This window comes from Pleurodeles waltl, chromosome 1_2 (genome assembly GCF_031143425.1).
Source record: "Pleurodeles waltl isolate 20211129_DDA chromosome 1_2, aPleWal1.hap1.20221129, whole genome shotgun sequence".
NCBI lineage: Eukaryota > Metazoa > Chordata > Amphibia > Caudata > Salamandridae > Pleurodeles > Pleurodeles waltl.
The window spans coordinates 64,378,948-64,396,450 of NC_090437.1; the positions used below are offsets into that span (position 1 = coordinate 64,378,948).

A 17,503-nucleotide genomic window follows, 5' to 3' on the forward strand; every position below is an offset into this window, starting at 1 on the left:
CATATTTTGGCAAAAACATGCACATACAAAGTGATAGTAGTAATAGTCTACCTACATGCTTTAAAGTTAATTCATGTCTATTGTGCCTTTTAGGTGTATATAAATGTATATAATTGTTACTTTTAGGGATAACAGTTGATGTTTTGAGGAGAGACTCACAAGTGATTGCCTGTTTTCTACACACTTTATTAAGGTTACTGTGTCTTAGGTAGAGAACATAGTGTGTCCCAAGTTCACTTGATTATGATATATATTCTCCTATTTTCAGTAATCTTTGAGAAGAATGCCCTATTAAGGTCTGTATATTGTGTGCATGCCTCCTATATCTATCTATCTATCTATCTATCTATCTATCTATCTATCTATCTATCTATCTATCTATCTATCTATCTATCTATTAAGTGAGCATTAGTGTAGATTGATAATCTCAAACACACTACACAGGGGTTTAAGTTATTATTTTGATCCTGAAGAAAGCAGTTTAACCCTTTGGAGCAGTGACACAGCTGAAAATGTCAACCTTTTTGATATCCGGGACCATTCTATCCTTATGACACCCCACTTTTTTTAATCTTGCCCAAAACCTCGCTCATCAAATAATAACTGTAAGATCTATGAGGCATTTTTATCTTTACCCACACAAATCCCTTGCCTTTCCGAAGTGCTCTGCTTAAAAACACGTTGAGCCCACCCACACACACAAGGTGAGTTGGGTGTGGTTCCAATGATGAAGTAGGCCACAGGGGGTACCTGTGGATGAGGACCCAACAAATACATCCAACAATATTTCCAAGTAATGTGGCAAGAGCACTAATTTAGTCAGTGCTGTTCGTACACTCCACTGATGTTTGGATGGTCATGCGTTCAATAACAAGAAAATGGAATTGAAGAGAGTTCGGTCTACTCTTTTTTGTGGTTCTTAACTTTCAGCAGAATCTGTTTTGCAACTCCGAATTATAACTCAACTCATAACTCATCTTATCATCCAGTGCGGCACGTGGGGAATTAGGGAGGAAGATCTGTATTTTCTAGAAAGACAAGGTTACTCAGTAAGTTACTGCAAGCATTTATTAACATTAAACATCTTGCTGCTGATTACCCACAGTGTGCTTACTTTGTTGTACTTTGTAGTTTACTAGTCTCTTTGGAGATTCAGGCTTTCACAAACTGATGCTATCTCAAGTCTTCCGTCGCTTGGTGTTCAAGAAAGCACTCCCAAGATGATCTTCTTCAGATTTACGAGAAGACAATCATACTTGAAGCAATGTATTTCCTTTTGTTGAGTTCACTCAAAATATATCTGCTCATTCACTTTGCCAAATCCTCTCTGTTCTACATAGGCATGAACGCACACATTGAAATTAAGTGTGACACAGTATTAAAATGTGGAGCTGCAAAGTGTTAAAAAAAAATATATATCCAGGCAACTTTCTGATACCGAAGAGCATATGTACTGCAATCAGAGTGCAAGTTCTCAGAATATTGTCACTGTCACCAAACAGCAACTTCTCTCTCCCTCCCAGAAACAGCCTTGCCACTCTTGCTTTCCTAAGGTTTGCATTCAGACATTACCAGTAGTTACACACCTGTGCTCACACACTACTCAATCCAAGGGTTTCTCCAAACATTCATCTCCAGTTTCAAGGTCAGTAGATATAGTAAACCCATCTTGCAGCTTCCAGGAGAAATCTGTAGGTTGTAGGGATCCAGGGTAGTTCTCTTTTAGCTGCAAGTTCTTGCGGAATTTCCTCTGTCCTGTGTCTGAGATGGCCAGTGGAATTCACAAGCTTCATTTTTGGTACTTATGTGGCTGTAGAGCCAAAATGTTTAGAGTAGAGAGGTCTAGGTGAGCTCACAAGTTTTTAACCGGGATTCACAGCCTGGTAGCCCCTACTATGACTGCCAGCATTACGAAGACGAGGGTAAGTAGTCATGACAGGCTACATCTATGGTATAAGAAGGGGACTAAAACCTAAGTGAGTGTTTAAGAATTGCAGTGACTGCTGTCTAACTGCTACCCAGTACTTTGTCAGAGAAACTTCTGTGATCCAGCGATGGTGTCTTTGACGGCCAGCTTCACAGCTAGATGATAACACCATCTTGGGGCTTAGGGATTTTTGTGGGAGCGCTGATGACCTCTCTTGGAGGAGGAGCCTACTTTTCTATTGAGAAAGAAGCTCCTGAGGTGTGCAGCACAGACGACTACCCAGAGGAGAGCCCAGCGATAGCTGCCTGGTGAAGGCCCTGCCCAGAGATAGGACTGATAAATTAGTATGACCCTGTACTTGAGGGGCAGTTCCTCTGCTGTGGATACCTTTCCATACTCCCCAACAAACCAAATAGCTTCTGAAGGTGCTTCACTCCCAATTGACTAATCTGCAATCAGCGGTTTCTGCTCATGGTGAAGCCCATCTCTTGTTCCCGAACAGACTTCCACCATACCAGCATTCGAAGATTCCATGAGCGGGCTCTCATCTTGTTTGGGCATTAGGTTTTGTTTGAATCTGTAACCACTTCCAGAAGGCCCCCAATTGCATCACAATGGCTTCTCTGCCATTAGCAGTAAAGCCTTGGAGAAGACCGGGCTGTGTGGCTAGGAAGCTGCAACTGAGCATCCACTGTGAGCTGTTTGTGTGTATTCTTTAGCTTATACTGTGGGTTTTTACTGTAATATTTTTCAATTAATCCTTTAAAAGTTCGAAATCAATATTTTTAGAAATGCAGGAGCTGAATGTAAAACTGATTTGTACATGACTGTACAATGGATGTATATCTTAACATAGTTTTTATGGCCTCACCTGATTACTATGTCAAGTAGATCTTAATGACTTCCTGATGTAGCCAAGAGTAATAAGGTCTATCCATTTAGAATCTGTGATTGTCAAGTGAACGTGTTTCTTGGAGTGCAAGTTATTGGTGGTAGAAGGGTATCCAAAATCATCATAAAACCCAAGGCCTTCTGCTGGGCAAAGCAGTGTCTTTTTGTCTGATTTAGTTTTATAGTGTTGAACATTACACCAGTGATCTGACTGACACATGATCAGACTGGTAAGAGTGTTTCATAAAACTAACATTTAATTTTGCTGTAATCAGTTTGTTAGTCATTCATCCCTGTTCTCTGTAATTTGTTTTTGTGCTGTAGAATTTGACTAGAATGTATGCTTTCTGTCTTTTCTTACATTATTTTTTCAGCTCCATATGCTTGGTGAAGGTTCTCGTGGGGCGATTCTGGAAATGACACTAGCTAAAATTCTCTACATGAGTAGTAAGTGACGAGTCACTCTTATTTATTTATTTATTTATTTATTTCCTAATTTTTAACAAAAATGTGATTGTTCTATTATGATTGCTTCTTTGCATGCATCCAGTGATGTGGAAAAAGAAAGTACACCCTCTTAACATCCTAGTGATTTGCATATTAAGACTTCTAAACCTCGCTTAGTCCTAAGGACAAATTAATTAATCTCTTGTGACAAATACTACTCACAAATGTCACTTTGTCATGATCACAAAAACAGATATGATAACAGAATAGAACATCAGTAATAGCTTGTGAGGGGCGATGATAGAAACTATTAGTTTTTTATTTTACAGAAATAAAAAAACCATAAAGCTTGAGGTGAAAATGTAGCCGTAAGTTCCTTGAAGGTGAAAGAGAAGTAGAGTGAGGGACCATAAGGCAAAAGGCTGAAGAGAAGCAGGAGAAACAGGAAGTGTCGCTGTACAAGATGAGTTGGATACTTCTGCAACAAGGAGAAGCAACTGAAATAGCAAAGCTTGAAAGATAGTACAGTTCCAAAGCGGTTCCTAGAGGCAGTGTTACTGCCCTGAGAATCTGTGCAGTATCTGTTATAGCTTCTGCATTCATGGAAAAACTGATCCTTCCTAAAAGGTCGTCTTCGTGACAAAAACACCACAGAATAAAATGATGGACAAAGTGTTGATACTTTAGAAACACTCACCCTCAGTCACACATCTGGGTTTAATCCATTGTTATTTTGCTCGCCAGATCACCCCAGTTTGGACTCAGCCATATGATAATCAGTCTTCACTCTGCTCCACATGGGAAACGTCCATCCCGAAACGCCAAGCCAGTTTACTCCCTGGACCGGAACCAAGCATCCTGGAACCGGTTTCGGGGTATCACCCCTCATCAATCAGGCTAGCTCGAATCCAAGTGCTGCATTGGGCAAGGGACTCACCTCTGGCATACCCTTAGGGCACACATAGCATTACCACAAAATATAATGATGGACGGAGTGTTGAAACTTCTGAAACACTCACCGCCAGTCACAGATCTGGGTTTAATCCATTGTGCTTTTGCTTGCTACGTCACCCCAGTTTCAGCACTCCATCCACCATCTCTTTGTGTGTTGCCACTACGTTTATAAGACTGCATACTGTGAGGGTGCTGATGCCATTATTCTTGTGGGAGTTGGCTCTGGAAGGATTGTTGCAGAGCACTGAAACTCCTGTGGGGTCAAAACCCTGGCTATCAACCACCAATTATGACAAATAAGGTCCGTGGGTGCTGCAAAGGGCTTAACTTGGTAAATAAAGATTTGAGTCTGCTTTACAGTTGTAGGGCCTGCACAACTCATAATCTTAGAAATCAAGGTGCATACATCTTTATATCTGGACATTCTAAGGAATCATGTGAGATCGGCTGTCAAACAGCTAAAGCTAAGCCAAAAGTGGTGGATCTTACAAAGCACAATAATCCAAAATACAGCAGTACATATAAAGGTGAAAAAGCTAAGAATCTGGAATAAGTCCAGACCTGAATCTGTTTGAGATGCTCTGGTGGGAACTAAATGGAGGTGTGTACATACCTGAATACCCTCAAACATAATTGAAATTGGGCAGTTTTAGAAGTAGCAGTAGGTCACGTTGCTTCCCTTGTGATGTGATAAACTGATATACTTATACATCAATTGTATAATTCAACAGTTTGCTGCTTACAGGGGTTCCAAACATAACTGAATCAAAGGCTGCTCTTTCTTTATCGCACAAGGCTACTTAATATTGGAGCATGCGGTTAGATTTATCTGTTGATAGGAGTTGGTGAAGATAAACTAAGGTCAGATATGTCTTCATAGCTCATTTTAAAGTGAATGCTGGTAATGCTTGATATACTGTGTGAAGTGGAAATTATTTTTAACCTTTAGAATTTTTTGTTTACATTGTAAGTTTTACTACAATTTTCCATACCCTATCAATTTTTTTGCAGAAACAACACAAATAATTGGGATGAGTGCAACGCTAAACAATGTTGGAGATCTGCAGAAGTTCATGCAAGCTGAGTATTACACAAATAATTTTCGACCTGTACGTCTGTGTCCTCTTTAACTGTTTTTAGATGAGGAATTTTACTTATATAGTACAGTAATTCAATGTAAAATGTATATTTTTACATTTGTTTGTCAAAACTGTGGAAAATTGCTGTGTGTGTTTGTAAAACCCTGAATTTGTCACCCCGGTACGACTCTGTTCCAGAAATTTGTTGGCAATTTCCACTGCATTTGGTGACGGTAAGTAAGTAAATTTTTATTAGCATAGTTAATTAAAACCAATGCCAATTTTAAAACTCATCACAATGTTGAGCTAATAAACACTCGCATGCCATCCAGTTAGTGATTTAAAACATTTAAAAAAGCAGTAAAAACAGTCTCCGGTAGTGTAAATTAATGTGCCTATTGATTGAACATTATTCTGGTGAATTGACCCCGCCTGGTAGTCATAACACTAAAAACTTTTCTTAAGAATAGTCCAAGAGTGGGGTCTTAAAGCCAAAACCTCGCTTGTAACCATGTATGTACCATGACAGCACAACCTAATTAGCTAATCCTAAAGTGCCAACAATGTCAGAATGGTTGGGAGCGTAATTTCCTGGTACCTCAATCTAAAATACATAAATACACCAATTAGTTGCCGTTAACCCCACTACTAGACTTTGACATTTCACCACCCCCCCAGTTTCCTATGATATACCGAATGTCTACCCATCAACATAGACCCTATGCATTTGTAACAGCGACATCCCAATCCATCCTAGCTTTGCGCTACCTTCTCTGTAATTTTCGACAGTTTTTTTAAAAAGTCTGTACCATAAACTTTGTCCCCCTGCAGACCAAAGGAATTGAGGAGCTACTTAACCAACTAACAACGGCTGACCTACATGAGCGTGTGCCCAGGGCCATAAGAATGTATTTCAAGTATGCTTTTCTTTGTTCAGCCAACGCCGGGCATGCACAAAAACATGAACAAGTGACTCTTGTTTATACCCACAGAAGCAACCACATTGAGTCCTAACCTGCTGCTTCCAAGAAGGGGCTATATCTTTAGTTTCAATCATACCAAAGCGCAGGAGCATAAATTGATTCAGCGATTGCGTGAAAAACACTGATAGATATTCCTGTGCTCGAAGTGTTTCGTATGATGATAATATGGTCCAGGCATGTCATCTTTTGGCAAGTGTTTTTTGTCTGCTGTAAGCGACTGTAACCGGTCTGCAGCGTTTGTCATCCGGTAAAACTCTGCTTTGCTCAAGCTCATGCCCCAGATATTTTGCAAGCCCAGTTCCTTTATAGAGTTATTTAGATGGTTTCCCCATGAGCCTTTAGCATTGCTGCGCTGTTGCTCCTCGATTTCACTCCAGAATAGACTGCTTATAGTTCCTGTCTCAGCTGCTCGCAGTCTCCAACAGAGTTTTAAATATGCATTTTTGCCCTGAAATTTGTAGTTTTTTAATCCTAATTCTAGGTGTACCTGGGATGGTGAAACTGAATTTGGAATCTGGAACACTGTTTAGTGACAGATTTATTTGGGGGAATGACGGTAACCCTTTGAGTATATCCTTTCCACAATTCCAGAAAATAACCCCTCACATTGAATGTGCTATTTGGAATTCTACATGTGTTGAAATTGACCACTTCATAATTTAGGTGGTATTGAATAGTGTTCCTTGCAAAATTAATTAGTTGTCTTGGGCAATTTAGCATATGGTTTTTGTTCGACCTGGCCTTTTTTTGCAAGGTCATTCCAAAACGTTTTGCCTCCCTCCTATTTTTTTGTTTACCTCTTGCTGTTAGCTCTAAGTCTCTGAGCACTTTATCACTGCTGATCAGTGCTAAAGTGCAGGTGCTCTCCTTTCTAAAGTTGGTATGATTGGCTTACACCTAAGTGGCACATTTAATTTACCTGTACAAGTCCCTTGGACAGTGGTAACTCTATACCCAAGGCCTGTAAATTAAATGCTACTAGTGGGCCTGCAGCGCTGCTTGCACCACCCAGAGAAGTAGCCTTTCAAACCTATCTCAGGCCTGCTAGTGCAGGGCCCGTGTGCGCATTTTACTGCCACAGTGAACTGGCTTCTAAATGTACTTGCCAAGCCCAGAACTCCCCTTTTACTTCATGGAAGTCCCCCCCTAAGGTAGGCCTTAGCTATCCCTATGGGCAGACAGCTATGTATGTAGAAGGCAGGGCATGTGCCTGGTCGCGTGGCCTGTCCTGGTAGTGACAAACAGCCTATTTTGTTTCTCACTGCTGTGAGTGCTGCCTTACTAATAGGAACGCATTGGAAATGCCTTGCCTTAGGTGTAGGGGGTATTGTCTGATTTATGAGGGGTAGCGCAGGCATGTTTGGTATGGTTGTAATGGTAGTGAGAAATGCCATTATAATAATGCCACTTCTAGAAAGTGAGCATTTCTCTGTGCTTATGACTCTGGTGTTTTGCAGCTCGACTTCAATCCACGTGTGGGCAGAGTGATAGCTGGGCTTTGTGCATACTTTTCCTGACAGCCTGTACACAGGGAGGGTGGAGGTATCATCAAGGTGCATCTGCATATTGAATGGTGTTCCTGGGCTGAGAGAAGGGTAGCCGGGGTACACGTGCATTTGTAAAGGCTGTGCCCTGGCATTACACAAAGGGCTTGTTTACTCCCAACTGATATCTGGAGCCTGTGCTGGAGGAGAGGGTACACCCTTGGAACCAGTTGTAGCTTGTTGGAACCTCCCATTCCCCTCTTTTGAAAGTGTTATACAAAACTGAGTATAAATACAGGATTTTCCCCACAAGACACACAAGAAACATCTTGAAGAAATGGACACAGAATGGTGCTGAGGCACTCCCCAGGCAGCGCCTTGGACTGCTGCTGCTGTGCCAACCTGTAGCCTGCTGGGTCACTAAGAGGAACTGCCACTGACATTGTCCCCCTTGTGCTGGCCTGTTGTTGGGCCCTGCCGCCCTGTGCTTCACTTGTGTCCCCAGAGGCTGGATACTGTAGCCCCTGCACTATGCAATCATTGGCTATCTAGCACAAGGACAGCTCTGTGTTTAAAGTCCCTGTGTTGGATCTAAGCGCCTGGTGAGCGCTTTTCTTTATTTACCTACCGCCTTGAGAGCACCTTGATTTTATTTACTAAAGCACCAGGAGTGCGCTTTCCTTGTTCCTGCTGCGGGAAATAATCACCACCGCGACCTGGGCAGGCTGCATTATCGAAGCGTTTCAGAACGTGCTGTTCTTGGTACCACGGGGCACGAGAAAGGAGAGTCAGGAGTCCGCACACTCCTTTTTGATACTCCCGGGGCATGGGAGCCCTTCAAGATGCGACCGTGGGGCGCAAGCAGGCATCCATGTTCGGTGGCATGTGTAGCTGCAGATACACATGCTGTGCATAGTCCGCCGTCTGGTGTTGGGTCGGAGTGTTACAAGTTGTTTTTCTTCGAAGAAGTCTTTTCGAGTCACGAGACCGAGGGACTCCTCCTACTTTGGTTCCATTGCGCATGGGCGTCGACTCCATGTTAGATTGTTTTTTTTCCGCCATCGGGTTCAGACGTGTTCCTTTTCGCTCCGTGTTTCGGGTCGGACAGTTAGTCAGAATCAACGGAAAATTCGTCGGTATTGTTTCGTTCGGTATCGGGTTAGATTAGAGTCGACACCGAATCTTGAAGAGCTCCGGTAGCCCTTCGGGGTAATTTCGATCCCCCGTCGGGGCCTGGCCGGCCCGACCGCGTGCAACATCGAGACTGATGGAACGGACCCCGTTCCGATTCTGTCCTAAATGCCACAGTAAATATCTTATACAGACCAACATCTGGTCTGTAACTTGTGCTTGTCACTCGAGCACAAAGAAGAGACATGTGAGGCCTGTCGAGCGTTTCGGTCGAGAAAAACGCTCCGAGACCGAAGAGCCAGAAGGTTACAGATGGCGTCCACGCCGACAGGACAACAACGGTTTGAGGAAGAGGGAGAAGAAGAAGAAACTTTCTCCATCCGTGAATCGGACTCTGAAGAATTCGACGTCGAACAAACCGTGAGTAAGACATCGAAACAAACATCACACGGAAAAACTGACAAAGCCCAGGGAACGCCACTGCCAACAGGCCATGGCTCAACCCATAAATTAGGTGACCGTCCATCGGCACCGATAAACGGCGAACTGGTGCCGAGGTCGTCCGACTCAGGTCGAGACACAGGCACGCAGCAATTTCGGGACCGAGAAAGTGCTGCAGAAAAGGGTCGACACCGAGACAGCGGCACTGAAGCTGCTCGGCACAGAGATAGCGGCACCGAAGATGGTCGACGCCAAGAAGGTACGACACCGAAAAAGAGAAAAATCTCTTCGGAGTCGAAAACAACAAAAGACACGGTTTCGGTGCCAAAACGCCCAGCAACCGAACCGAAAGCCAGTTCCTACCCAGAGGAACAATCACTGTCCTCCCAACTTCAAAAACACAGATTTGAGGAGGAATTACAAACAACAGCTGTAGATCACCCGCAAAAGCGGATCTTTATACAAAGTGGTACAGGGAAGATCAGCACCCTTCCCCCAATCAGAAGAAAAAGGAAACTAGATTTCCAACAACAAGAAAAAACACCACAAGCAAAAGTGGTAAAGAAGGTAACTCCACCACCGGCAACTCATATATCACCGGCACAGACTCCGTCACAATCACCAGCTCATACCACCATTAGCCAAGATGACCAGGACGCATGGGATCTCTATGACGCCCAAGTATCGGACAAAAGTCCGGAGTCGTACCCCACTAAGCCCTCACCACCTGAGGACAGTACAGCATATGCTCAGGTGGTAGCTAGGGCAGCAGAGTTTCATAACGTATCGCTACATTCAGAGCCTATCGAGGATGACTTCCTTTTTAACACCCTGTCCTCCACCCATAGCAATTATCAAAGCCTTCCTATGCTCCCGGGAATGCTAAGGCACGCTAAACAAATCTTTAAGGAGCCAGTTAAAAGCAGAGCAATAACCCCAAGGGTGGAGAAGAAATACAAGGCACCACCCACAGACCCTGCTTTTATTACATCACAACTGACACCAGATTCAGTTGTCGTAGGAGCAGCTCGTAAAAGAGCCAACTCGCACACATCAGGCGAAGCACCACCTCCAGACAAGGAGAGCCGAAAGTTTGATGCAGCTGGGAAAAGGGTTGCAGTACAAGCTGCATATCAGTGGCGCATCGCCAACTCGCAGGCACTCCTAGCGCGATATGACAGAGCCTATTGGGACGAGATGCAGCATCTCATCGAGCACCTCCCCAAAGAATTCCAAAAACGGGCAAAACAAGTGGTTGAAGAGGGACAAAACATATCCAACAACCAAATCCGTTCTTCTATGGATGCAGCAGATACAGCTGCAAGAACTATAAATACTGCTGTAACGATAAGGAGGCACGCATGGCTGCGCACATCCGGCTTCAAACCTGAGATACAACAGGCAGTGCTCAATATGCCGTTCAATGAACAACAATTGTTTGGACCAGAAGTGGACACTGCAATTGAAAAATTAAAGAAAGACACTGACACAGCTAAAGTCATGGGCGCACTCTATTCCCCGCAGGGCAGAGGCACATTTGGCACATTTCGCAAAACTACTTTCAGAGGAGGGTTTCGAGGTCAAGCCACACAAGCCAGCACCTCACAAACAACACCGTCTACCTACCAGGGACAGTATCAAAGGGGAGGCTTTCGGGGCCAATACAGAGGGGGCCAATTCCCAAGAAACAGGGGAAAATTTCAAGGGCCCAAAACCCCTCAAAACAAGCAGTGACTCACAAGTCACTCAACCCCTTCACACAACACCAGTGGGGGGAAGACTAAGCCAGTTCTACAAATCTTGAGAGGAGATAACAACAGACACTTGGGTCTTAGCAATTATCCAACATGGTTATTGCATAGAATTTCTCCAACTCCCTCCAAACGTCCCACCAAAAACACAAAATATGTCAAAACAGCATTTAGACCTTCTACAACTAGAAGTTCAAGCATTACTGCAAAAAGACGCAATAGAATTAGTACCAGGTCCACAAAAGAACACAGGAGTTTACTCACTGTACTTTCTAATACCAAAAAAGGACAAAACTCTGAGACCAATATTAGATCTCAGAACATTAAACACCTTCATCAAATCAGAACACTTTCACATGGTCACGTTACAAGACGTAATACCACTACTGAAACAGCAGGACTACATGACAACCTTAGATCTAAAAGACGCGTATTTCCATATACCGATACATCCCTCGCACAGGAAATACCTACGGTTCGTATTCAAAGGAATACACTACCAATTCAAGGTGTTGCCATTGGGAATAACGACCGCGCCAAGAGTCTTTACGAAATGTCTAGCAGTAGTAGCTGCACATATCAGAAGGCAGCAAATACACGTGTTCCCGTACCTAGACGATTGGTTAATAAAAACCAACTCGCTAACAAAGTGTTCACACCACACAGATTATGTTATACAAACCCTTTGCAAACTGGGTTTCTCCATCAACTATGCAAAGTCACACATTCTGCCGTGTCAAACACAGCAATACTTAGGAGCGACAATCAACACAACAAAGGGGATAGCCACTCCAAGTCCACAAAGGGTTCACAATTTTCACAAGGTGATACAAGCTATGTATCCAACACAAAAAGTACATGCAAAGATGGTATTAAAACTCCTAGGCATGATGTCCTCATGCATAGCCATTGTCCCAAACGCAAGATTGCACATGAGGCCCTTACAACAGTGCCTAGCATCACAATGGTCACACGCACAGGGTCAACTTTTAGATCTGGTGTTGATAGACCGCCAAACATATATCTCGCTTCTATGGTGGAACAGTACAAATTTAAACAAAGGGCGGCCTTTCCAAGACCCAGTGCCACAATACGTGATAACAGACGCTTCCATGACAGGGTGGGGGGCACACCTCAATCAACGAAGCATACAAGGACAATGGGACGTACATCAAAGAAAGTTTCATATAAATCACCTCGAATTGTTAGCAGTATTTCTAGCGTTGAAAGCATTCCAACCCATAATAACTCACAAATACATTCTTGTCAAAGCAGACAACATGACAACAATGTATTATTCAAACAAACGGGGGGGGGACACTCAACACAGTTGTGTCTACTAACACAAAAATTATGGCATTGGGCAATTCACAACCACATTCGCCTAATAGCACAGTTTATTCCAGGGATCCAGAACCAGCTAGCAGACAGTCTCTCTCGGGATCACCAACAGGTCCACGAATGGGAGATTCACCCCCAAATCCTGAACACTTACTTCCGAATTTGGGGAACACCTCAAATAGATCTATTTTTACCAAAAGAAAACGCAAAATGCCAAAACTTCGCATCCAGGTACCCACACCGGCAATCTCAAGGCAATGCTCTATGGATGAATTGGTCAGGGATATTTGCATACGCTTTTCCCCCTCTCCCTCTCCTTCCATATCTAGTAAACAGATTGAGTCAAAACAAACTCAAACTCATTCTAATAGCACCAACATGGGCAAGACAACCTTGGTATACAACACTACTAGACCTGTCAGTAGTACCTCATGTCAAACTACCCAACAGGCCAGATCTGTTAACACAACACAAGCAACAAATCAGGCATCCAAACCCAGCATCGCTGAATCTAGCAATTTGGCTCCTGAAATCCTAGAATTTGGACACTTAAACCTCACACAAGAATGTATGGAGGTCATAAAACAGGCTAGAAGACCACCCACTAGACACTGCTATGCAAGTAAATGGAAAAGATTTGTTTGGTACTGCCATAATAATCAAGTTCAACCATTGAATGCATCTCCAAAAGATGTAGTAGGGTATTTACTACATTTGCAAAAGTCAAATCTAGCTTTCTCTTCCATAAAGATACATCTTGCAGCAATATCTGCATACCTGCAAATTACTCATTCAACTTCCCTATTTAAAATACCTGTCATAAAAGCGTTTATGGAAGGACTAAAGAGAATTATACCACCAAGGACACCACCTGTTCCTTCATGGAACCTCAATATTGTCTTAACAAGACTCATGGGCCCACCTTTCGAACCCATGCATTCTTGCGAAATGCAATACTTAACGTGGAAAGTTGCATTTCTCGTTGCCATTACATCTCTAAGAAGAGTAAGTGAAATTCAGGCGTTTACTATACAAGAACCATTTATTCAAATACACAAGAATAAGGTAGTTCTAAGAACCAACCCAAAATTCTTACCAAAGGTTATCTCACCGTTCCACTTAAATCAAACAGTAGAATTACCAGTGTTCTTCCCACAGCCAGACTCAATAGCTGAAAGAGCACTACATACATTAGACATCAAACGAGCACTAATGTACTACATTGACAGAACAAAACTAATTAGGAAAACAAAACAACTATTTATTGCATTTCAAAAACCTCATACAGGAAATCCAATATCAAAACAAGGTATAGCCAGATGGATAGTTAGGTGCATCCAAACCTGCTATCTTAAAGCAAAAAGAGAGCTGCCTATTACACCAAAGGCACACTCAACCAGAAAGAAAGGTGCTACCATGGCCTTTCTAGGAAATATTTCAATGAACAAAATATGTAAGGCAGCAACATGGTCTACGCCTCACACATTTACTAAACACTACTGTGTAGACGTGTTATCTGCACAACAAGCCACAGTAGGTCAAGCTGTACTAAGAACTCTATTTCAAACTACTTCCACTCCTACAGGCTAAACCACCGCTTTTGGGGAGATAACTGCTTACTAGTCGATGCACAGCATGTGTATCTGCAGCTACACATGCCACCGAACGGAAAATGTCACTTACCCAGTGTACATCTGTTCGTGGCATTAGTCGCTGCAGATTCACATGCGCCCACCCGCCTCCCCGGGAGCCTGTAGCCGTTTGGAAGTAATCTTCAACATTTGTACATTTGTAAATATATTACTTTAACATTCGTTTTGTACATACTTATTCATTCCATTGCATGGGCACTATTACTAACATACACAACTCCTACCTCACCCTCTGCGGGGAAAACAATCTAACATGGAGTCGACGCCCATGCGCAATGGAACCAAAGTAGGAGGAGTCCCTCGGTCTCGTGACTCGAAAAGACTTCTTCGAAGAAAAACAACTTGTAACACTCCGACCCAACACCAGACGGCAGACTATGCACAGCATGTGAATCTGCAGCGACTAATGCCACGAACAGATGTACACTGGGTAAGTGACATTTTCCTTCTGGAGCCTGGGTTTACTGCGGCTAAGCCGCAGAGAAGAAGGAAGCCGGCTTCCCGTGTCGAGGCAGGAGATCTGCCTGGACCGGGACACCCCATCAAAGAGGCAGGTGGAAACGTAGGAGGACCTGGAGGGCTTCCGGCGCATGACCCACCGGAAGGGCCCCTGGAGTCAGCAGTCGCACGTGAGGAAATGGGCAGCTGCTGGTGAGGCTCTCACTGTGGGAAGAGACCCTGAGAGGTCACACCTTGCAGCAGAGAGGTGCAGGCTTGCTTTATTGGTTTATTTACCCGTCCCTCTTGATTGTTGGGGGCATCCTATTGCCGGACGGGCGGAGGCCTCAACAGAGGGCAAGTCGGTGCCTTCAAGCACTAGGAGCATAGGAGTTCCTGTGTACCGCACATGAACCGAAGATTACTGGCCTGCGTATGACGTAAGTGCAGGTGCCTTTATGATCCAGTCTTGGCAATTATGATATTATGCTCCTTCTGACATATGTCTGTTGCTGGATGTTTCCCCTCGTGTGCATTCATAATGTTCCGTATGCATCCATGATAGTATGGTTAGTCTGACCTGTGCATTTATGGGAAAGATATCTCTGGTGATGTGTCTACTCCGCCATGTGCATTTATGATGATCTGTTTTGATGACTTGCCATGTATTTTCTGATGTTCCTGTTATGGACATTTATGGTATGTTTACTAGGGCAAGTGCATTTTTAGTGACGTTTACTATGACCTTATTCCTTTCTGGTAATATGTGCTTTTGCATTGATATGTGGATCTTGGGAATGTTTACCTGACTACTGTACTGCTTATGTTGCAGAATAACCAGTAACCTATATGTTCTTTGAGACTACTGCTGACTTTCGCAGAGTAATAGTACTTTATAATGTTCTGACAACTGCTTGGGTAGCAGGGTATTTATTACTGACATGTTGTGTTTTGTCTAATGATGTTGTGTACAATACAGTTTATTTTTATATAACTTTGTGTTGTTTCCTTTGTGGTGGGGATATTGCGACACGTGTGTTGTGTATGTTGTGCAAACGCTTTACACATTGCCTCTTGGATAGGCTCGACTGCTTGTGCCAAGCCACCAAGGGGATGAGCTTGGGCTATCTTGGGTACGTAACTCCCTTGCCCTGACTAGACTGGGTGGGTTCTGCCTGGCTTAGGTGCGTACCCTAGCCAACCAGTAACCCCATTTCTAACAGTTTTGGTGCAAGAGAGAGGACCTTTATTGAAAACACTGGATGCAGGTGGTCTTCAAATTAATCTAGCTACTTATTCCACCTATCTGGGAGAATTAAACCCAGTCAGTCGGATAAGACTGTTCAATGTGCATGCTTATTCCTTAATTTCTGCAAAGGATGGAGTGTTGGCTCCAATTTTTTACCAGTGACTATGTGAGCCAACAAAATTAGTTACAACTCCTGCATGAAGCATTATTCACAGAAATTAATTCTGAGGTTTTTTAAAAAAAGTTATTGAAGCTACAATGTTGCCCTTCCTCAATAACCAGTGTGCCAGGAGCATTCTTTGTTCTAAGGTCCTTTCATGTTTGACTGCAAGAGGAGCTGTTAGTGTATTGATGACAGAATAATCCTATTTGTGTAGCATATGCACTCTCCTCCCTCACTGTATGTTTTTGGTGTATTTATAGCTCAGTGATAGGTGGTGGATTGAGCCAGATATTGCGAAGACTCTCAGAGAGCACTTGGTAAAGGAGCGATGAAAATTGTCTTCTTATTTGAACATTTATCCTGTCACACCCATAGTCAGTGAGGGGGAAAGCCCATAATTCTAACGGTTAGTTTGCTTGTTTGATCTATTGCTTCAAATTGTAAATCTGTGTTAAATCTACTGTTCCACTTCTTTGTATTGTTTTCACTGTGTTTATCATACTATAGTGCTGCTGCATTGATGTAGCCTGAACTTCAGGCATACGTAGGCTGTTGGCCATTGAAAAATTATTTTTTAGCTTGGATTCTCTAGTTTTCATTTTCCATTTTGTCTATCTAGTTTAAAATTTCTAGTAGAGTGGTGGCTCTAGCAATTTCTGTTTAATATTGTACTCCACATCAAAATTTTGTAAATCCCACAATGCAATTGTGATTTGCGCCATCTTTGATTATTTGATTCACGAAGAATGTCTCTTTTAGGTTGAATTAAAGGAATATGTGAAAGTGCGAGATGGCATCTATGAAGTGGACAAAAAATCAGAGGATGGCTTGACATTTTCTCGACTTCTGAGTTATAAGGTAATATTTATGAGTAATACACACTTACATGGCAAAGGAATTAGGTTAAAGAATCTTCCCTTTTTTTTACACTGTCAACATGTCTGTATCTAACTGCAACATGAGAGATAAAATGCAGTACTAGATGGTAAAACTCCTCAAAGTCTTTGTCACTGTTTTAATTTGAGACTGATAATCAAGCTCTCAATGGAACAAGCAATGACAAAGAAAATTGTTGAGTCTTTTATACGATTGTTTTTTTTAGCCTAGTTTCATTACTGTACATCACAGGTACTGCAAAAGTGCATGCTTGTCTCTCAGACATGGAAGGGCTTAATCACATTCCTAAGACAGTGGACAAGGACACACTTAAGCGCACCTAGACCCTCACAAGCACCCTTAAATTTCCACCCCCATTTGTTTTGAGACCAGGTTTTCATGAGCCATCTCTACACTGGGGACAATCCACTATGACTTGTAGTCACCATGGGCCTCTAAACCCTTTATGATCTAGTATCCTAAAACATTTTACTAGGCAGCAACAAACCACAATTGCTCTCAACCACTGATTAGGTACAGTAGATCAAGCTTCTCTCACAAAGGCACAGAAAACAACATTGCAAAAATCCCTGACCGTATAGTTGCTTTTTTGTGTGTGTGTGTGTGTGCGCACGCACATCTGTGAGTATGTGAAGATGTGTTGGTGCTATTCAGATTATCCAGTAGTGAATGTTT

The 17,503-nt window shown here is 42.9% G+C and overlaps 1 protein-coding gene across 2 annotated transcripts in view; it reads left to right on the forward strand.

Moving 5' to 3' along the window:
- The window catches only part of HELQ (helicase, POLQ like), a 449,876-nt gene that overhangs the window by 57,352 nt on the left and 375,021 nt on the right, over window positions 1–17,503 (forward strand). For both annotated transcript variants that reach the window (XM_069236329.1, XM_069236338.1), the window contains exons 5-7: window positions 3,193–3,265; window positions 5,231–5,328; window positions 16,691–16,789. In XM_069236329.1, the coding sequence (XP_069092430.1) occupies window positions 3,193–3,265; window positions 5,231–5,328; window positions 16,691–16,789 (270 nt within the window). The remainder of the gene's footprint in view (window positions 1–3,192; window positions 3,266–5,230; window positions 5,329–16,690; window positions 16,790–17,503) is intronic.